Source organism: Cyanistes caeruleus, chromosome 7, assembly GCF_971803275.1.
Source record: "Cyanistes caeruleus chromosome 7, bCyaCae1.hap1.1, whole genome shotgun sequence".
Classification (NCBI taxonomy): Eukaryota; Metazoa; Chordata; class Aves; order Passeriformes; family Paridae; genus Cyanistes; species Cyanistes caeruleus.
Genome location: NC_141707.1, coordinates 25,664,592 through 25,687,087, shown reverse-complemented (window position 1 = coordinate 25,687,087; position 22,496 = coordinate 25,664,592). Strand labels below are relative to the sequence as shown.

General features: G+C 58.3%; 1 protein-coding gene across 1 annotated transcript in view; it reads left to right on the top strand.

Annotated features, from left to right (window-relative positions):
* The first annotated feature begins 1,173 nt into the window (after positions 1-1,173).
* ASIC4 (acid sensing ion channel subunit family member 4) overlaps positions 1,174-22,496 on the top strand; it is a 62,985-nt gene continuing 41,662 nt past the window's right edge. The window contains exon 1 of the mRNA XM_086896679.1: positions 1,174-1,818. Coding sequence (XP_086752805.1) covers positions 1,174-1,818 — 645 coding nt within the window. The remainder of the gene's footprint in view (positions 1,819-22,496) is intronic.

Here is a 22,496-nt window from a genome sequence, read left to right as displayed (position 1 = left end):
CCTCTGATTTCCCCATCATCTCTCCTGGGAGGCTGGAGAACACAGCCTGCTATCCTAGCTGTGTGCCCTCCCTGGCCTCACAGACACAGCTCTGCTCTGTGCCTCTGCTCTGCTCCCACTGTCAGCAAACCGGTGCTGTGGGATTTGCTCAGACAGGTCCACGAGTGGCAGGCCCAGTAAGAAAAAGTAGCATATTTTAGCAGACCAACTGAGATTGTTCAGAAAGCTTTTGGGTACACAAGTGCGTCTCACGACTCACAAGCAACTGCTTCTTTCAGCTTCAAAGCTGGCCTCATAGAAGTTTTTGCATCTTCCTGTACACTGTGGAGGCAAGGGATGCTGAGTGGTGCTGGCCCCTCCACCATGTCAGATATCCTCGATGATATCATCATACTAGAGAGCCTGGCATCATCCCTGTGGTGGCATGCAGGTGGTGCCAGTACCTGGCACTCCCCTGAGGTCTGTGTCACTGCCCCCACGTGCTCTGCCACCCCTCACTCTTCCCTGTGCTCATGGCAGTCTGGGCCTTAGCAGCTTTTAGCAGGAGGTATTTGAGTTCAAGAGTGCAGGAGCTGTGGCAAGGGTGACACCCAACATCTTGACTCCTTGTCCAGCCTGATGAGCTGTACTTCAGAGCTGCGCTTCTGCATCAGAGCTTGGGGCTCCCCCACATCTCCATGGCCAGAGATAGGTTGACCCCCAACACATGCCTGGCCAGGCATCTCTCCTGAGCCCAAGGCCATGTAGCCCTGCCCAGGTGGCATCTACATGTCCTGGCAGGGGAAAATGAAGAATTTGCCTGTCTGCCCCTCCCTGGGGAACCCACACTAAGTGCACAGAGAGGGTGGAAGCGAGCAGGACTCCAAGTAATTGACCACAACCCCGGGGGACAGGCAGTGAGCGTTCCCTGAGCTTTCCAGGATGTTTCAGCCTCTGGCTCCAGCTCCTGCAGGATGTGGTGAGTACATCTAAGTACATCTGTGATCTCGGCACTCAGCGAGCTTCCCGCTCGGGGCAGGGTGCGGGCGGCACCACCCCGCACCAGTCCCGCCCCGGCACCGCTGCGCATCCCTAGCGCACAGCCCGGCCGCCCGCTGCTCTGACCGACACCCAGCCCTCAAACCTCGTCTGCCACCTTGGACTCAGCGGGGAGAGGCAGAGCCGGCCGGCAGCATGTGGCTGGAGGAAGCTCAGAGGCCTCCCCTACGCACCTGGGGCTCCCCCTGGCCCTCTGCAGCCCTTCCTGCGGGGGACTGCCCTGATAGGGAGCCAACACGCAATGTCCCAGCCCCACGGCAGCCCCCGTGCAGCCTGGAAGAGTTTGCCAGCCGTTCCACCCTCCACGGCATCCATCACATCTTCCGGCACCGGCGCTACACCGTCCGCAACTTACTCTGGCTGCTGGCCTTCCTGGGCTCGCTGGCCCTCCTTATTCATGCCTATGCCAAGTGTGTGGGCTTGTACTTCCAGTACCCCCACAGCACCCAGCTGGAGGAGGAGACGGAGCACAACAAGATCTTCCCCGCCGTTACGATCTGCAACCTCAACCCTGCCCGCTTCTCACAGCTCTCCAGCCATGATCTCTACTGGGCAGGGGAGATGCTGGGGCTCCTGGATGCTGCTGGCCGGCCCCTGGTGCTGGAAAGCCCTGAGAGGAGCAGGTTGGAGGCTCTGCTGGCCATGAACGAGGAGGAGAAGAGCCGTCCCTTCCACCTGGAGGAATTTTATGAGCGTGTGGGCCACCAGCTGGATCTGGGCGAGATGCTCATCCGCTGCACATTTGCCAAGGAGGACTGCAACAGCAGCGACTTCCAGACAGTGAGTGGCCAGTGCTGGGACATTCCAGGGGGCAGAGAGGGCTAGGCATGGCCCCTGGGCTGGCACCCACTGCCTAGTGCACTGCTGTGGTGCTGATAAGGAGATCCTAGCCCCCAGTGACCAAGGATCGGAGAAGGAGAAAGAAGTCAGGAACCGGTTTTGGTGGGCTGTAAGGCCTTGGCTTTGTTGGGGCTGGGACAGAGACGCATGCAGAGCTGGGGTGCACTAGGCTGAGCTGGGGGGTCTCTGGCAGTGCCTGTGCTGTGAAGCTGGGCTGAGAGGCACAGAGAAAGGATAGGCTGGGGGGCCCAGCCATGGGATTTGCCCAGACTGGATCAGCCCCAGCAGAGGTAGGCTGTGACTCGCAGCCTTACACCAACCTTCCTGGGAAGCCTGGCTCCTTACCTCTGCCATGGGCTCTGGGGGAGAGCCAGGCTCCTGAGGGCTTGCAGAGGGAGGGAAGGTAAATCCGGGCCTAGAGGGTTTAAAAAAGAACAAAGCATATCTCCTCCTAGCAGAGCAGGTACCAGGAGATGGGTTGGATCCAGGCATTAGTGGAAGTGAGCAGAGGAAGGTACAATCCTGCCCTTCCAGTCAGCGTGGGGATGTGGCTGAGCCCCTGGTGCTATCAGAGCCAGAAGAAGTAAAAAGCTCATGAAAGTCCCATTGATGGACACCACACAAGTGCTCTTGGCACAGGTGCTCGGCACAGGTTTGTGGGATCTCAGTTGGGCCAAGGCTGAGGGAGCCCTGGCCTAGGTTTCCGAGCCCTCCTGGGCTGGGGAGAGCTGACACACAGGGGGAGTAGCAGGCAGGACTGTGCAAGGCCAGCACCCCAAGAGTCCTGCCAGCCCTGCCATCCTACCGCTTGTTGGGCAGCCTTGGGGGCTGCAGCCTCCCCGGGCAGTGTGTGAGTGCCCACTGCCACTGGCTGTCCCAGCTGGCAGCTGCTCCAGCTTGGCATGTGCAGAGCTGGGAGTTGGGTCTCTAATCTAGCGTGGCACCTCCTCTCATCGCCCTAATGAGAACGAAGTGGGGCTGTCACACTGGACCCTTCCACCAGGTGTCAGGCAGCTAGTGGGGGGCACAGCCGTGTGCCAGGAGGGCAATGCTGGCGAGGGGGGACCTGCAGCCGCCTGTGTGGGCCAGCTCTAGCACGGCCATGGCTGTTGTCACAGTCGGGCTCCTGTGCCACTCTCCATAGCCTTCCCACTGGCTGCAGACCCCAGTGCCCAGCCAGGTGTGGCAGGGTCACCCCAGTGCATCAGGCGGGCTCGGGTGGGATGCAGGCAGGGCAGAGGCAATGCCCAAGGGGGAGCCATCCCCTCCCTTCTTTCCTTTTTGCTCCTGAGTCAACAGTGGAGGATTACTGGGCTGTAAACAAGGGGATCAATGGTGCTGATGGGAACATTTCCTGGTAATAGCTCCGGCCTGTAAAACACAGTGCAGGGGGAGGAAGGGGAGGCTCTGCTCTCACAGCAGTTAACCCTTCCCACCCAATGCGCTGGCTTCTTGGTGCCTTGGCTTGGACTCACTGTGGCTGGGCTGGATGATGCTGTGCCTTGGCTTGGGCAGGCACTCTGAGCTTCTGGGCACACAGCAAGGTAAATGCCTGTCAGAGGTGTGATGCCAAGCTGGCAAAACTGGAGGAGGCATCCTGACCTTATGAGTGTAGGGTGGCTGGCCCCTGCTGCTTGGAGATGGCTGTGAAGAGGCAAGTGTCTTCCCAAGGAAATGCTTCCAACACTGCTGGGAAATGTCAAAGCCGTTGTAGAAGGATGCCCCGCTCTGGTCCATGCATGGGAAAACAGGCCTGCTACAGGCAAGCAGAGAGGTGCTAACAGCTGCTGTAGCATCCCCTGGCTCCTTAGCAGAGCAGAGAGTGCCATCAGCCCTTCTTGGCAGCCCAGACTGCAGGGCTTTGGACAGGTGAAAAGGTTTCCTTATGCTGGTTGCAGGGAAGGATGACCACGTAAAAGGTTTCTTTTGACATCCTTGAGCATCTGCCTGAGCATCTCTACTGCAGATCCCAACTCTGCCTTCTGTTCTCACCACCACCCCTCTAGGAGCAATAGTACCCCAGCTGGCACCAGCCCAATCTGAGCTCAGTGCCCTTCCCATGCTACATCTTCCCCCTCACTGTCAGCCACCCTGCTGCCCAGCTCTATGCCCAGGCAGCCCTGAACACACCAAACCCCTTTCACAAGCATGTGAATGTTTGTGAAATGCTGCTGTGCCATTACCTCAGCATGCATGCTTGCGTGTGCCCAGAAGGCACCCCTGCCTTGGCAGGACTCCCCATCACTGCTGCTGCCCTAGAGCACCGTCCTGCTGTCACACAGCCACGCTGCTGCCTGCCTCACGCTGTTGCTGAGCAGGACAGCGGGTGACGAGTGCCTGGCACTCAAGCCGATGCCTGCATCCCTCTGTGGACACAGGCTGGTCATGGTACCCTCCACCCGCCCTGCTTGGGGCTGGCAGGTAAATGTCAGCCTATTTTTATCTGCTCCCCCACAGGGCAGCTGTTCCTTCCATTCCGATGAGCAGATGTGCCTCCATTTTCCATCCCACTGGGGACCGGGGTTAATCTCCCTGATTTCACTTCCTCGCTTCCTAGAGCTGCCCTCCCTGGGTCTGGGCAGTGGGGGATCAGGGACTAATCCTCCCAGAATGAGTCAGGCTGCGGTGGGCTCTCAGCTTCACAGCACGGTGGCTCCCAAGGGCATCACCTGCTGCTGGGGAAGGCCAGCTCCCCACTCCAGGATGGCAGGGACTGCCTCCTTCCTGCGGCTCAGCCAGGCTGTGTGGGGCCAACCTGGTTGAAAAAGGTGGAGAAGGCACTGGGGTGGGGCAGATATGTGCCATGGGATCTGCACAGTGCTGGTTTGTTGTGGGGCTGGGAGACAAGACCTAGAGGAGAACTCAGGCAGCACTGAACAGCACCAGTGCAATGTGTGGCAGCACAGGTAGTGGAGCTGCAGCTGAAACACTCCTGGTGGGCACTGTCTGTGTAATTATACCTGTTTCCAGTGGCTTTCCCGGCCAGCACGGTGCAAGGCACCACCAAGGGGCTGGCGTGGCGGCCGCAGCCACGCACTGAGTGATGGTGTGTGTAATAGCAGGGCTGGCAGGTAATAGCAGCCTTGGAGTCCATCAATAACTCCACTCCCTGATGGATGCCGCCCTCCCCTCTCCTGGCACAGCCGACAATTAGTTACAGCAATGCTTGCCACTCTCCCCGCTGCACTGGCAAGGAAGTGTGGGGGTTTTTGGCTGGGCCAGGAGGTAGCTCTGCAGGTCATCCAGGTACCCTCAACTTCACTCCCACCTTCATGCATCACATGAGAGCAGATTGTTTAATATTCTATTAATAGTTTTACCCCCTTAAATTATTGATCAAAATTTACAGCCAGAGCTGCCAGCTTCAGGAATCAATCTGGCATCCAGCATAGTGGATTGGGGGCAGAGGGGAGGCGGAAGGGACAGCCAGGCAGGCAGGGGGCATGGCGTGGGGCTGGGCGTGGGGCCAGCACAGTGTGGGGCTGCCTGGGAACCCTGCTCACCTCCTGACTCTGCTAAACTGTCTCAGGATGATGTTCTCAGTGCTTCTCCTCCGTGAACAGCCCAAGCCCTTCCTTCCCAGCTGGGAGGTGCCAGCAGGCCCTGGGCAGCCGGCGGGGACAGCGCCGCTATCTCTGCCACCCAGCCGCTCCCTGCCCACTCACACCAGCTGCCTCTGGGAGCATCTGTGCCCCAGCTCACCTCCGTGAATTATTTAAAGCTTCTCTGGGTGCTGCAGGAAGATGATAACATCAGAACTGGGGAATAATGGGAAACTGGGGACATTGGACAGCTGGTGGGGAGCAGCTCCTGCCTGTGCTTAGGGTCTGTGGCACCCCTGGAAGCGTCCCTCTACAGCCAGGCTGGCTTTAGGGACAGGGCTCCCCTCTCAGGAGCAGCTGGCATGGACTGCGACCCTGAGCTGGAGAGGAGATATGACCAACAAGGGAGATGAGTGTGTTACCCCTCCCACAGCACCCAGCACTGTCCCCAAGGGTGCAGACAGGGATCCGAGGCAGGCAGAGGTGTCAGGGCCAGCCAAGGTGCCCCAGCGTGGGGGCGGTGAGGGTGGAGGGGCGCAGGTGGGTGGCCCCCGGCCCTCTCGAGGCTGATTGCGGATCCGCCTGGCAGGGGATGCGGAACCTGCCGAAATAGCGGATTTAATTATCTCCGTGGAGCAGCGGGAAACCAGCGAGCAGGGAGGGGGTGGCGGGGACATGGTGCTGGGGCGTCGCAGCAGGGGGGCAGTGACGGCTTGATCTAGCAAGGCTGTGCCCCACACAGCCTCCAGCCCCACAGCAGCTACTCAGCAGTCCCATGCCAAGAGCCCCTTCCCGCTTCTCCTGTAGGAAGGATGCAGCCCCGTGCTGCAGAGCAGCCCCCTCTGTCAGGATCCCTACACAAGGCTGGGGACCCCCTCAGCCCCCCCTGCAGCCCCCTCCCCAGCCCCTGCTCAGTATGCTGCACGCTCCCTCTGGGCACTGGGCAGGAACTCTTCATTTCACACATCATTTCCTGCTGCTGCTGCTGCAGAGCCACCTGCAACCCCATCCCCGTCCCCCCTCGGCTGCCCCCATCCTCATCCCCTTGGCATCGGCCCCCCAGCTGGCCCTGGGACTGCTTGGTGCACACTGCTGTCCATGTGCCCTTGGCACTGCCCACGGCCATCGCACGCTGTCCCCTGGGAACCGTTCCTTTGTCACCACCTGCCGTCCCCTGTACACTCAGCACTAATCCTTGGCACGATGCCTCATCCCCTCCGCAATGTTCCCTTATCACTGACTGCCATCCTGGTCCCCTTGGCTCCTCCAGCACCTCTCTGCCCCCTCGGCCCTTCTCCTTTCCAAGGGGTGCTCCTAACTGCCAACGCAGCCAGACTCCCCCTGCCTGCTCTGCTTTGAGCCCCAGCCAGGAAAACCTCTGCTTTTCTCCCAGGAGATGGGCCCTGGCATCCCATCCAGCCTGGACCTGGGGTGCTCCTTGCTTGCATCAGGGTGCGCTGATGGTGTCCCCAGGTCTGGAAGAGTTAACAAGCAGGGGCTGGGAGGTGAGGGAGCAGCAGGAGCAACCAGGAGTGATCAATACGGTGTGTTGGAGCCACGCACAAATTGCAGCTTGGAGCCATAAATCTCCCTCCCGTCACATGCGATGAGGATGAGCAGGGAGCTTATCTCCTGGCTGCGGTGCTGCCAGCCGCTCCTCCTCCACGCGCCCCACCACGCGCTGCTGCGGGACCACGCCAATCCGGATGGAGCTGCGGCCTCCCGCTCCGCCAGGCACCCCACAGGCCTGGCAGGGTGAGCAGTGGGGCACTGGTGGGGAGGCTGGCAACTCCCAGGTGTGGGTGTAGCCCGGTTGCATCCATGAGGACCACTTTTGTGGGAGCATGCATGTGGATTCAGACAAGGGCTGGAGGCCAGGATGATAGACTGGCTCTGGGCATGACATCCTGAAACAGCTGAAGCCACCCTGGCTCTCTGGCTGCTCCTGCCAGACACCTGAGATGAATCACCCAGGGTGAGTGCGTCACCTGCCGGCCCCCCTGGCCTTGGCCATGTTGGCAGCAGAGCTTGGCAGCAGCATCCACTACACTTCCTCACCCTCCCCTTGGCACAGCAGCAGGGCTGCTGCTCCGCTTTCTGCAAGGGAAGGGCTGTGAGGAGATGTCCAAGGGCTTGTGGAAAAACAGGCAGCACAAGACACAAGGCAGGGTTTCCAACAGTGAGTCCAGTGCTCTGTGTGTCCCTTCCCAAGCCAGATGCCAGGTGACCCCCATCCAAGCAGCAAACGCTCCAGGCAGGCTCGGGCTATAGGCACGTGGCAAGCAGCCTACTACTGGCATCTGGCCGGGATCAATTTAATCTGTCCAATCCAAGGAAATCCAGTTCATCCAGATCTGGAAAGCACCAGTGCCTGGAGCAGCAGGCAGGCAGGCAGGCTAGTAGTCAGGCTGCACCCATAGCCCCATTCCATGACCCTGGCTGGGCTCCTGCTACCCTAGTTTGGCGTGGCCTGTTGTTTATGGGAGCTGTGGTGAAGCCAGGGCTGCTCCATGCTGGCAGGCTACCGCCTGGAGCATCCCTCAGCTGAGCCAGCTGATGACCCTGTGCCCTGCAAAGGGCAGATGTGCTGTCACTTACACCACTGCATGTGAGCCCAGAGGCTCCTGCAGCCTCCTGCTGCAGGCAGCACTGGGCAGTGGTGCTCTGGCCAGGGGAGGACCAGGACGTGCCACTGGGTGCTGCCCAGACCCCAGCAGGAGACAATCTTGGCTGCTAAGGGCTGGCAGCCATCTCCATCCTGCCTGAGAGCCTGGATTGGTGTGGTGCATCACCAGCCCAGTGTGACATCAACCATGAGCAGGGGTGGATGCCAGGACCCTGTTCCTCTCCAGGATCTCCCAACCAAGCTTACTGTGCAGTCAGCAGCTGAGCTGGCATTGATTTATTGATCCAGCGTCCATAGGGCTGGGAGCTGGGAGGGGCACAAGCTTTGATCAGCCTCCTGCAGAGGAGACAGGCTTCAAAGGCTGATGTGTGGGCAGAAAGGGCATCTTTCTGGGCCAGCAGGGAAATTTGGCTGTTGTCTTGGTAGGCATAGCCTGGGCTGAGGGCCTGAATTCTCAGGTAGCCACAACTGGCACCCACACCCTTTCTGGTGGTGCTGGGGACAGGAAAGGGCTGGCAGGAGCCAGAGAACTCCTGGATGACACTGAACCCCAGGCAAGCAAGGGTGCCTTGCAACTATGGGCAGACAGTTTCTCTCCTGTGCTGTTGGCAGTAGTGTTATCTGCCATTCCCAGCAGAAGAAGCAGACCTGGCTGCAACTGCATTCCAGGATATAGCTGGCAGTGATGTAGGGCACTGTGGGCCCCGAGGCTGTGCCCAGCTCTGCCCCAAAGGTAGATGGGCAGGAGAGGTGAAGAGAGCAGGGCAGATGTTAGTGCAGCTGCTATGCAGGGGTGACAGGTGGGATAAACGATCCTGGGTTCTCCAGGGGCCAGTAAATTAGAATCAATAGGAAGCAGGAATAATTTATTTGTTTGACATCGCCTGTTAATTAACTGGGCTGATGAGTGTGATGGGGAGTGGCAGGAACCCTTCCACCTGCTCATTTGGTACCTTTCCACAAGGGCCAGGAATGGCATGAGGGAGTCCCATTCTCAGTAGCCCAGCATCCATCTCTGCCCTCAGCAGTGGGGCAGGACAGGGGCAGGAGGGGACAGCATGCAAGAGCTCTTGGTGATGGCCTGACCAGCTGTGGCAGGGCTCAGTGTGAGGAAAGCCTGATCACGAGGATGCTGCATGGCCAGTAGCCCAGCAGTGCACATGGTCCCTGCAAGGTCCCCTTTGCTCAGCATTTCCTGCATGCCCAGGCTCTGCTAGACCTTGGCTCCTGCACCTCCCTGGCTGCTGCAGCTCTGCTGTGGCCCATGTGCTTGCTCCACCAGCCGAGCATGCCTCCAACCAGGTCTACCTCTTCAGGCTGTCCCTAATTCCTCCCACTCCTGCCCTGTCCCCAGCACAGCTGGTGGCTGCACTGGCAGGGTCACTGGCGCTCGTCCACGTGTTGTCCACGTTCCCAGCACACATCCTTGGCTGCGCCTTGCCTGCATCCTGCCAGGCTCACACGCATCCTTGGCAGCTCCATCAGGAATGGCTGCAAGCACAACTGGCTGGTGCTGTGGGCCTAGGCAGCGGCACCCCCACCAGGGTGCAGGCACAGAGCTGTCCCCAGGTCCCTGCTGGCAGGGTGCTAGGCTGTCCCTGCTCTACAGGCCTGCCTCAGCCCCAGGCAGCACTGTCACCTCCCTCTGTTTTTTTTTAAAAGAATAACATTTCTGCTAAATACTTTAATCAGATTAGTAGCAGTGTGTCTGCAGTGCTGTTAAATCAATGCTCCCCAACACATCTCGGCGGCTAGAAATCAATTACTGTTTAAGCCGTGCCTTGGTCCCTGGCCTGCGATCAATATGGGAGATGTATTACTCTCCCAGAGACTTTCCCACTAAAAACCTTTCATTTGTATAACAGGAGCTCAGGCAAAGTGCCGGTGCCCTCCCTTCCCACCTGCTCCTCAAGGACCAGGCAGCCCCGTCCCAGCTTTGCTCTGGGAGGCTGCTGGGGCCAGCTGGCTTGGAGGCTGTATGACCCAGGATTAGGACAATCCCTGCTCCAGGAGGAGGTGTGCAATACTGGGCCAGTACAAAGTGTGCAAGACTGGGTCCCACACATGATGGGGTGGCAGGTTAGAGACCCACAGACAGGGTTGCCTGGTGCCCCTGGGGCCTCCTGGGCTGTGTTCCAGTGTGGCTGAATCCTCTGCCAGCTCCAATGCCCACTGCCTTCGCTTCTGCCCATCACTGCCTCCCAACCAGGGCACTGCCAGACCCAAGCATCCCACAAGGAGGGCATGACCACTACCTCATATACCCCTGCCCCAGAGCTTTGCCCCTCTGTAGACCCCTCTCACCAAAGGGCTTTTTCCCTACTCTTCCACCTTTGTCCCATATTTTGGAGAGTGATTTCCATTATTCATGATAAGGATCTTTAATTAGCTGTGAATATTAATGACTTACACTGTAATTAATCATGCTTTGCATGCTGGGGGGGGGCAGCTCCTAGCACCACCTTGGCTAAGCAGGGGTGGCTCCAGCAGTGGCAGCAGCCCCAGGGTCTCACCCCATCCCAAGTCAGCACCCCCACCCACCCCATGGGAGAAAGTGGCCCTCCATAAACACACTGGCAGCTTACCTTTTGGGGATTCAGCCCCACATCCCAGGCCAGGGCTAAGGGGTGCTGTGAGGCACAGTGAGGGGCTGCTCTCACCCTTCTCCCTGACCAGATCTTGCTTCAAGAGCTGGGGGCAACCTGGGCTGTGTTGGGATCGTATCTCCTTGCCCAGCTCTGTGGGTGCCTGTGAGAAATCAAAAGTGGTTTTTGGTGCATCACTTGCTCTTCTGCCCCATGCAGTGTGCTCTAGCAGGCTCCAGGCTGAGTCCTGCTGGGCCAAAGCCCTGTGGGGCAGGTCTGCGTTGGCCAAATCCACCTCACCCCTACACAGACAGGCATCATCCTTTTTGCAGCTCCCTGCCCTCTCTGCCATGTGCTGTCTGCACATTACCTCTCAGCCTCTGCTGTCAGGGAATTTATGTAGTCTCAAATCTTGCCTGGTCACCCGAAATTTGGTTCTAGCATTGTCCATGCCGAGGAGAAACTGAGGCACCAGGGCTGGTAGTGCAGGGATCACTACCTGGCCCCATCCTGACGTGGCAGGGATGTCCAGGTGCCAGGTAGGAGTGCCAGGGTTGGATGTCCCAGATGCCTGGGTGACGGATGGCGAGCGGAGGCACCCGCTGGCCACCGGAGGCCTCTGCCTGCCTGCACCAAGCGCTCCCACGAGGGCAGAGTTTGCTTAAACAGAGACAGATTTAACTATTTCCATTACAGCTAAATGATGAGCCCCATAAACTTTATGGCTCCATGCGCATGAGAGCGGCTCTAATGGCCTTCACCATCTGGAGGAGATGGCTCCGTGGGGGACCTGCCGCCCGCTGCCCGCCCACAGCCAGGACCTGCGTGCAGAACCAGAACCTTCCCGGCACCGGCCCTGGCATGGGGCTGCTGGCACCTGCAGGTGGCACGATACCACTGCCTCTCTGCGTGGGGCTGCCTGTGTTTGACCCCCATGTGATCCTCCTGTGGAGCAGATGAGCTGTACATGGAGGTGGCCCAGTAGCCCTACGGTGTTTGGTGGCCTGCAGCCCTGCTTGCACCCACACTGCAGCGGGCTGAGGGGAGATCACTCCTGGGTGCCTTTTCCTCCCATTCTCTGCCCCACAGCTCTGCAGGGGCAGACTGAAAGCAGGTACTCGCTGTGGTCCTGCCTGCACATCCAAATGCTTCCAGCACGCTCCCTGCACTTTTCTGCTGGTACCGTGCTGCAGAATTTGTGGCTGGCGGGCGCAGGAAGACTGCCCAACAAGGTCGTGCTCTGAGTACCCAGCTGCCCCTCAGTACTGCCCACCCAAGCCCTGCTGGTTGCTGATCGTGGCAGGTTCGTAGGGGCTTGTGAGGCACCTGTATCAATCATCCCTTACAGAGGAGTGTTGGTATGACTGCAGTCCGTGCAGGGATGCTGCTGGGCTGGCAGCCCAGGCACGGTACTGCGGGTACAGCTCTGATGGGTGGAGGGATGGGCGGGTGCAGGTGAGGACACAAAAGCCATCACCTCTGTGCTCCTAACCCTTGATTTTTGTGGCTCCCATGGCAGCAACCCCATGGTGCAGAGCATTCCCCCATGACTGTGGGCTGGTGGGAGCGTGGCTGCATGGCCATGGCCAGCCAGGGTAGGAGGACTGTGGGGCTGCCAGCTCCCAGCCTGGAGCTGAGAGCGAGGGCTGGGGCTGCTGGCACGGTGCTGCAGCAGAGGATTAGGTTTGGTGCAGGAGAGCCAGAGAGATGCTTTGAAGTCTCATGAATATGAATCAGTGGCTTGGGGCAGGAGCGGAGGGTCTACAGCTAATCTCTCCCTTGCCATGGTGACAAGTGTGACAAACAGCTTGTGGGCCAGGAGGCAGGGCAAGGAGCAGGCAGGGGACAAGGGATGGCAGGAAGGGCAGCCCTGGTGAAGGGGGGCATGTGGCTGGCACATGCTGGGTGCTGCACCAGGTCCTCTGCAGTGTACCCTAGAGAGGCTCCCCGATCCTTGTGCCCACCTCGGCTCCTGGAACCCCTCTTTGAGCAGGGTGCTGTCCCCATGGATGCTGGCACCCCGCTGGGCTCTGGGTCCCCGGGCAGAGGTGGTGGTGTGGCCGCTGGCAGTGCCCACCTGGCACAGCACCGCAGGTGTCCCAGCTTGGCAGCGATGGCCAGGCAGGAGTGCAGTCAGTGCGGGCAGGGACAGCTGCCTCAGCTCAGCCCTGCTGCATGTTTGGCCAGAGGCAGCGGCTCAGCTGGGGTCAGGGTACCACAGCTAGGAAAGGGACCCAGCCTTTTCCCCAGCTCATCCCACCACCAGCCCAGCCTTGTATGAGCTGGTAGAGCCCCCGTGGGACACGCCGGCTCCCATCGATCCAGGTTGTGATGCCATCTGCTCAGTGGTGCTGTGGCCCTGCCTGCCGTTGCCCGGGCTCCATGGAGATGTCATGTTTGGGTCTGCTCCTCCTGTGACAGCCTGAAGCCCTCGGTGCTCTCCTAGGAGACAGTAACTAGAGCAGACGCTTGCTCCTAGCAGGACATGACTGGGGCTTGCAGGAAAGTCTCTGTGATCAATTTGGAGGTTGTTTTGATGCTCTCCTGTTGCAGCATGGTGGTGGCAGCTGCCTGCTCAGCCCAGGCACTGTGCATGGACAAGCACTGGCTGGCAATGCTTGGTGGGGCTCAGAGAAACTGTTTGGGCTGGTGCAAGCCACAGAGAAGGCTGTTAGCTTTGCAGCCTCTCAAAGGCTGTGGGTGCTGGCAGTGAAGCTGCTGTCTGCTCCGAGGGTGCCCAGAGCTGCCATCTCCCTTCCAGCGCCCATGGCCCAGGGTGCTGTGGCTCAGGGCCAGGACAGAGCAGTGAGCAGGGAATGCTGTCCAGACTGATTGCTGGAGGACAGGGAGGGGAGAATGAGGGCTGGAGCAACATTGTGGCAGGAAAACAGACAAATGCAGAACAGATGTTTAATTATCAGCGTTCTCAGATCCCTGGAAATCTCTGCATCCAAATGTAGCTATTTTATGGGAACATACGCTTCTGCTGAGAGCTGGAGCTGTAACACAGTGCCCACCTTCCTATGGACTGTGCATCACTGGAAGTTTGCCTCTGCTGTGTCTGGGGCACCTGTAGGGCTGGAGTTGGGCTGGAGAGGGCCATCAGGAACTGTGGGCCATCGTGGGGATGAAGCTCACTGGAAGCTCACGGCCCCAGAGGCATGGCCCTCCACCCATCCATCCTACTTCATCCCATTACACCAGGACATGCTGGGATGCAGCAGCTGCCACCCATGCCCTGCTGGGCCAAGCAGGGGCTGGAAACTGCCTTCTCCTTACATCCATCACCTCTTAAAGCCGGTCCCTACTGGCCCAGGCAACTTGTAGAGATTTCATGAAGTCCTCTGAGACCTTTGTTGTCTCTGTTTTATACTGTAAGTCTTGCAAGGTTTAGGTGTATATGTCATCCCTGCATACACGGATGTCTCTCCTCTACCTCACATCTCTCCCCTGGCCCTTGGCTGTTCTCTGGCACACCTGGGGCAGTTGGAAGGTTCTGTTAGAGTGGGAGTCGGGGGAGGCACAGGCAGAACAGGAAATGGAGCTGCCCAGGCTTCTGGTTTGTGCACCGCTTGCCTCTTCACTGCATGTCCCCCAACACTGATATATGCTGTAGGTCCCTCGAGATATTCCAGCGTGAGGCTGCAGCTAGACATGGGGCTGGTCTGCAGCACAGAGCCCCGTGCTGCACCTCTGTAATAGCATTCTGCAGGAAAGGGCTGCTGGAGGGCAGCCCTGGTCTCCCTGCCTGAGCACTGGGGCCTGGCTGCCTGACTGTGCCAGGCAAATTAATTGGCAAGAAGAAACAAGTACAGGCTGGTCCTCACACCACCCAGGTGTGAGGGACACTGGGACAGAAAGCACTAAAGACCCCTCTCTAGCATCACTGTGAAAGATTCTGCAATCCAGGGTAGCCCTCAAGCTGAGGCTTTGCCACAGCAGTGGGTTCAGCTCAGGGGCTTCCCTGAGTCTCCCCTACCAGCTCTGCAGAGCTCCTGGGGGGATGCCCATGCTGAGGGAGGGATTTCCAATAGCACATTAGGGACGGCAGCAGTCTGTCCCCAGCATGGAAATCTCATCCCAGGCAGCCCAGCCTGCCTTCACTGCTCCGCAGTCCCTTGAGGCTGTAAACATTTTGGATTCCCTGCCTCGCCTGCTCAGGCACCTTGCAGATTCAGGGCATGTTGCTGTCTTAAAACCTATCAGGTTTCCTGTCACCTCCCAGGGCCCATGAATCTGTGGGCCTGATGGAGCTGGGACTGAAATGGTCCTGCAGGCAAATGGCTCTGCACACCCTGCACACCACCACCTGCTCCCTGCATGGCTTTTCTCTCCACAGGTCTATAATCCCCCAGCTCATGGGAAACTGCTCCAGCATCATCCCAAGCAGGCTGGAACTGGCTGCTCTTCTCTAGGTCAGCTGGAGTTCCCAGGGACATCCTGGGCATCAGGAAGCATATCTAACTATAGCCAGGACTGTGCCCTGGCTTCCAGATTTGCCAGTGGGATTAGAGCTGGGGCAGGCAGACAGAGTCTGTCACTCTTGCCAGCCCAATAAACCAGGACTTAGGTTCTGGGACATTTTTCTTGCCACTGTTACTCTGTTTCACTGTCTGCATCCCTGCTCCTGGGGAGGGGGGAGTTAGTGATGCTGTGAGTGCTGGAGACCCATCAGGCAGTGGCCAATAAGGGCTACACGTGCAGCCGACAGCCCCAAACCCTCATAAATCTCCTTTGCATGGCCCATGGCTCACCTAAGTAGATTTGATTTGTCAAATATTAAAATTAATTTAGAATTGAGTGGTGGCCTGTGTGCGCACCCTGCTCTCCCGCCTTCCCCCCGCTGCCACCTCTGCTCCTGCCCAATGCATCATCCCCGGCCCCACGCTCTCGCCCCATCCGGGGCGTCGGGAGCCGGGATAAATCATCCTGCTGCCACGCTCAAAGATGAGACGATTGCTTGCTCGGCGGCAGGGGATCACAGGGGAAATCACACCGCGTGCCACCCGCTCCGTGCCGGGGGCGGGGGAGACGCCACGCTTAGGCAGAGATTTATTTATTTGATTTTACTGGGCTTGGATTTTTTTTCATCTCTCAAACACCCACGAGGGAATTGCAGCCCCTGGAATATTAATGCCACACAGGACGCCAGCTCGTTAAAATGTCACCTGGCTGTAATTTCTCCTGTGCTTATTATTCCCCAGGGAACGCGAGCTCCCGTTCCTCCCTGCTCACGGTGGTCCCGGCACACGGGGCAGCCCTGCCCGTCCCCTTTACTGCAGCATGAGCGCTGCTCTGTCACATCACCCAAAATGCTTCTGGCCCTCTTCCACCACCGCAGAGGTGGGCTGCACCGTCTCCAGCATTTCCTGCTGAGCTGAGCCCCAGGAACCGATGCTGTGAAAGACAGCACCAGCGTGGTGCAAACCCAGCCTGGCTGACACAAGGGATGAGAGGGGTCACTGCGGGCAGAGGTAGAAGGGCAAGGGGTCGGCCAATGGCCAGTGTTGGCATGGGCTGGGGACAGGGTGGCACAGGGAACAGCTGCCTTAAGGAAACTTTGGCTCAGTTCCTGCAAATTAATGTTTTTTTCCCAAACAGTTTCCTGGCGCTAAGCGCGACGCGGGGAGCAATTATCTTTAGTGTCGATGTTATTACCATAAAAATTGCATTGAGGACTTTTCTCCTCCGATTAGAAAGTTAACGATCATCACTGCCTTCATTGTTCCCCGCACCGTGCTCGCTCTAATAAAGAGTCTGTGCACTTTACTTTTCACTTAGCATGAAAATTACCCAGCTGCTGCTGTGCACGGCTGTGCAGCCCCCGCGCTCACCTCCTGGTGACGGGCCCTTGGCAGGTACTGGGAAGGAGCAGCCGCCAGCTCAGCTGGGATGGACGGGCTGGCTGGCAGCTTCCCTGCGTGGTGGAGGCCAGGGCTTGGCTCAGGGCAGGGGATGCCGGTGTCACGGCTGCCCATCCTCCCTCTGAGCCTCAAGGGAGCACCTGAGGAAGTTCCACGTGATGTGCTATCAGCAGTCCCTGCTTATGACCATCTGCCGGGCATCCTTGGACCCACAAAAGCCAAGCCCATAGGAGATCACCCCTCCTTCTCTTGCCGAGGGTCTGGAGTGGAAGGGCTGGGTCTAGCCTTGCCATGCTGGCTGCACTTCTACTTGAGACTCCACCATGGGTATTCATCCACGGCCAGGCTGGGGCTCCCTCCTGGCCATGCTCCCATTACCAAAGGGGCAGTGGCACGGGTAAGCCCTGCTGCTGTCGCCTGCTGCCCTGCAGACAGCACAGCATCGCTGCTCACAGCAAATCAGTGCTGTGCCTGCCTCTGGACATCCAGGCTCTGGCACTCGCCATCAATCCCACCACCTCTGATTTTCACAGGGAATATTTGCATCGTTTTGCTCAATACCAGCATAGCTCTTTAAATGCTTGAAGTGCTGTAAAAATCTTAGCTAATCTTCAGAGAGCTTTTTTTTTTTTTTTCCAAAGCTCTTCATTACTCCCTAATTGTTAAAACTTCTCTTCTTTTCCTTCTGATTAAAAGCAGATTTTAGAAGTGCCGTTCAGTTTCTCAGCTATTTTCAAGTCAAATGGATTCCATCCCCCTCTCCATGTATTAATAACCTGTTCTCGTGCATCCCCCAGTGAGCCAGTAAAAGCCCTTCTGAGCAGAGACAAGGTGACAGCAGCGCTCCAGAGGGAGCGATTGGAAGGGGGTTACAGCTTGGAGGGAAAGAGATCCATCCATCCAGCTATCTATCATCCATCCTGCTATCATCCATCTACCAGAGAAATAACATTTGCAATTCTGCTTTAGCTCTTCCTAATAATCATTAATATTTTTTTTTACCTTCCCAACCGTTAGTAGGAGGAGATGCAGGGGTTTGGGGCGCAGGCAGCTCCGTGGGGCCGGGGGTGTGAGGGAAGGGGTGCGGTGTGCGGAGCCATGCGGCGCAGGCGGCTGTGTCTGTGTGCGGCGTGTGGGATGGCTGCACCGCTGGGAAGGGAAAGCAGGGCAACCCAGAACTGGTCACCAACGCATCCCGCAGCAGGAGGGACTGAGTGCTGAGCTGGAGAAGCATCTTGCCGACGGGATTCTGGGATTCTGGAGGTGAAGACTGGACAAAGTGCTGCTCTGGGCTCTGTCCCTGACTAGCAGGGTGAGCCTGATGTCAGTTGTGGATCCAAATGGTGCAGTGCGGTCACACACAGCACCCAAACATGCAGCATGCATCATCCTCTCCCTGTCTCCAGGGACTGGCCCCAAGGAGTCCCACTGTCTCCAGCTGGTAATGCCAGACACCACACCCCATCCCAGAGTCCTGTCCTCAGCCAGCTGGCCTGCCGTAGGAGATGGGACAATGATGGATTGCAGCATTTACACATCTTCCCAGGGAAGAAATGCCAGGTCCTGCAGGGCTCCATCAGCTGTCAGCAGTGGGCAGGGCAGGAGTGAGGCCATGCTGAGAAGTGGGTGCTGATTTCCAATGAGCAATGCAGAGGGCAGAAGGGGGAGTCCCGTGTGCCGCTGCCCAGGCTGAGTACCTGTTCCCTGTCTTGAGCAGCACCACCCACCTCAGGCTGGGGAAACGGCCCCATGAAGCATACCTGCTCATCTGGAGGGGTCTGGGGGACACCCCAGCATGGCCCAGGGGATGAGCTGTTGCAGTTAATGGTCCTGCTCTGCAGTGGGCTTCAGATCTGCTCCCAAGTTGGTCTGTGTCACCTTTAAGCCATTTGTTGATCTTAGATCACCACCTGCCAGTGCTAGCAATTATGGAAGTTTTAGAACTTGTGAGCCATCTCTTTGGTTGTCAATGTTCTTCGGACCCAGGCTAAGGTTCTGCAGCTCTGAGCTTCAGTATTACCCTGGACAGGCATACAGCAGCTCTGGATCCCCAGCCACATCCATGACAAGTCCGGATGTTTCCTGTGCCCTGCTGGAGAGATCTCTTCTTCAGGCTACCCATGCTTCCCATGGAGCACCATGAGACAAAACCAGGTAGCTGATGGAGCTGGGAGGTTGGAGAGCCGTGGGAGGTACCAGTGGCTGGCACCTGGTACCTGGGGAAGCCTGCAAGCAGGGTCACCCACACCAGCATGCAGCCTTCAGAAGATGCCAGCAAGCTCAAGACTTTGACCAAGTCCATGGATGGAGCCTTCAGAAGATGCCAGCAAGCTCAAGACTTTGACCAAGTCCATGGATGGAGCCTTCAGAAGATGCCAGCAGGCTCAAGACTTTGACCAAGTCCATGGATGGAGGGATGCTGGTGGCCCAGGCATGGGAAGAGCCACTATGTGCCAGGGTGCCAGCATCCCCTCAGCTGGGCAATCCCGGCAGATGGCAGCAGGGATGCATCGCAGCCTGGCAGTGCATGGGGACCTGTCTAGTGCCCCGACCTTGGAATAATCTTCAGTAGGATTAAGAGCTTAAATGTATCCGTGTAATTGCCAGGCCCCTGCTGAGCTGGAGAGAGTGTGAGTGCCAGCACAGGGAGGCAATGCCCAGGCATGCTTGCTCCTTCCTGCTGCCTGCTGCTGCCTCCTGCCATTGCCACTGCTGCAGGTGCCACTGGGAGCCACCAACCACCCTAAGAATGGATGGCAGGTGGCTCGAGAGGGATGGTGCCCAGGCACTGACAAAGAACGGGACCCAAAAGAGAATTTCGAGTGTGCAGAGCCGTGAGTGTGATGCCTGCACCTCCCTGGCATGGCCTCAGTCCTTCCAGACATCCCTCTGGATGCCCCTCTGGAATCCGTCCAGCACTCACCATCTCTGTGTCCAGGGAAGAAGATGGAGCTGCTCCTGTGTGTGCTTTGAGAAGTAAGGAGCATTGGCTGGGATGCCAGGGCAGGAAACTGTGCTGCCAGGCTGAACCTGGCTGGGTTAGTGATCCTTTAGGGTTTGTTTCTCTGCCAGGAGAGAGCAGAGCATGCAGTTCACAGTGTCTGCATCTGTAGGGTGCTTGAGGTGGGTTTTCAGCCCCCATCAGAAATCAGAAGATATTTGGTGTTGGCAGAGGTGTCAGGGGGTCTCAGACACCCCCAAGGAGCACCCAGGTGCTGGACTAAGGACACACAGAGCACTAGCGTGGCCCCTGCCCAGCCATGCCAGCAGGGTGCCAGCACCCCAGTCCCAGCCCCTCTGTCTGATGCGGGGCTTGGCACAGAGTGGGGAGCTGCCATCCCAGCCCCCTCACTGTCTGCCTAATGGTCCCTGACATTTAAATGAGATTTAGTGCTCAGCCCGATGCTGAATATTCATGAGCCCATGCGGCCCTGACAGCCCGGCTGGGGCTGCTCTCATGATTAATAATTTGTTTTTCCCTTTACTGTAAACCTCACCTGCACTCGCTGCTTGCTCTGGTACTGCCAGCTCCATCACTGCTGGGGAGCCCATGCCCTGGCCCTGCATGTCCTTTACCTCCCTGCCTGCTGTGGGGCACCTACTGCAGGGCCAGGAACAACCAAGGACCCACCCAAGCGCCCCGAACCTCTTCATTGCTCTTAGTGGGCCAAACCCTATGCACAGGAACGAATATCCTGCGTGCTACCAGAGTAGAGGCAGCCCTGGGTGTCTGGCCTCTGTAGTAATTCCAGCTGCCCTCACATAGAGACACCCCGGAGAGATACAACCAAGTTCTCCTGCCGCTTGCATGCTGGGCTCCCTCTCAGCTGGCAGCAGATCATGTGGTCCTAATGCTTCCAGGCTCTCCCAGGTGGACAGGAGGTGAGTAGTCCACAAGCCCAGTTTCCAGGACCTGGCTTAGTGGCTAGTTCAGTTGTTCCCTCTGCAAACCCAGCACAGCAGTGTCCAGCCCCACCTTGGTCACTGACATCCCTTATATCCATTCCCAAGGTCACTGCTCCCAGGACCCTCACTTCCCACCTCACTGCTTGCAGTGGTGTCCTGGAGGTGTGTGCAGCGCACAGCCCAGAGGGACCAGCCCCAGGGAGCTCCCGTGGGACCCAGGAGAAGCTGGGGGCCCAGGCTGCCATCTCCCCTTTGGCTCAGTAGATTGGCTCCGGCAGCTCTGCACAAATTACATAAATATTCATGGCGAGCTGAAGGAAATGTGACTGTCCCGGCTGATTATACGCGCCTGTCCTGAAGGCTGCGGCTGCTCTCCAGGTACTGCTGGCCGAGCTGCTGTCCTACGGCGAGATACGGCAAGGGCACCCCATGCTGCCCACCTGCAGCATGGGGCACGAAGCTGCTAGGGCCTCACACAGGGCTGGAACGAGGGCTGCAAGCTCAAGCCAAGGATGAGGCTTTTCCAGAGAAGTCCCAAGATACCCAGGGTTTTCCCAGAGTGTCACACCAGTCCCTACACACAGCCCAGGGACTGCCCTGCATGCAGTCATGGTAAAGCGCTCCCCAGAGACACGTCACATCCACTTTGGTGACTCTGGTATGTTCAGCACTGCCTCTGCTCCCTGGTGCTTTGGGCAGACATGGGCAGAGAGTGGGACAGAGCTTCTGAGCACAGCCCAGGGAGACATCCCAGGGAGACAGCCCAGCTGGGATCTCTACACGCTGTAGAGATTAATCCCCTGCAGACCTGAGCAAGGTGCTGGGCTAATAGCCTGATTTATTCCTTCCCGTCTCTCTGGAGCACGGGAGGTTCCCCACTGTGTCCTGAACGACCTCATGCATAATACCATGCACAATCCTATTAATGCCGCCCCGCCACGCGCTCCCTGCTTAGTGCCGCCACTCGCCAATGCAATTTCCCTATGATATATGGGAAAAATAATTGAACTATATTTGAAAATATATTGAGAATTATGGCACGCACACGACGGGATTTATAGGGGCCATATTTCACAAAACCATAGCCCTGCACACCAAGGTGCCCGGTGTTTGCAGGGAGAGACCCATGGTTGTGATGGGTGCCTGTCCAGGGCAGGCAGAGGGGGAACAGGTGCCACCACCTCCATGGGCCTCAGTATGTGCCTGTGGGAATTGGTGTGGGTGCCACGGGATCTGGCACAGACCTGAGCCCTGGGAGGAGGTGGGGCATGCCCCAGGAGCAGGCAGTGGGTGCAGCAGGATGCAATACCCGGCTGCACTGGGAATGGAGGAGGCAGCTGCAGCCACGCATGCAGCTGTGTGGGTATGGCCACTGCCAGCCAGAGCTTGGCTGAGCTCAATCTCCTCCCAGTGGGAGGGAGGAAATGCTCCTGGCATCGTGCTGCCTGCTCAGCTGCATGGCCTAGCTCACTGTGCCAGGTGGCCAGTTAGCCACATGCTGGATCGCCTGGCCAGCCCTGAGATGTCCCCTCAAGGGACTGGTGGCTCCCCACCCTGAAGGAGGTAAGGAAGGGGATGAGAGCTCTGCACAGAACTTCCAGACCTGTGATCCCCTGCAGTTGCCTCTCTAGCCCCTTCAACTCCTACGCTGCCCTGCCTGCAGAGGGCCATTTCCCTGCCTGGCTCTGGATGCAGTGACAGGGCACAGGGGACACATCCTTCCCCTCCTCATCCCACCTCTGCCCCCTGCACAGTCCCTCTGCTCTCTGGTCCAACACCCCAGGCACCCCTGCCTGCACACCGCCCCCCGCCCCCCAGGTTGCCATGCTGGGCACGTCCTCGGCACCGTGGGCGCCGCTGGCACAGGTGCCGCAGGGAACATTAATCTTTAATTTCCTGTCAAAGCCTCTCGCTGGAGAGAGCAGCACCTGGCACGGGGGTACAGCAGATGCCCGCTGTGACGGGGGGCCAGGAGACAGGCTGCCCCGGGCACGGAGGGTTCAGGTGGGGCACTCAGCCCTCTGCTGTGTCCCAGAGTTGTGCAGCCCTGTGCCTGAGGCAGGCAGGGGAGCAGTGGCAGCAGATGTGTGCTTGC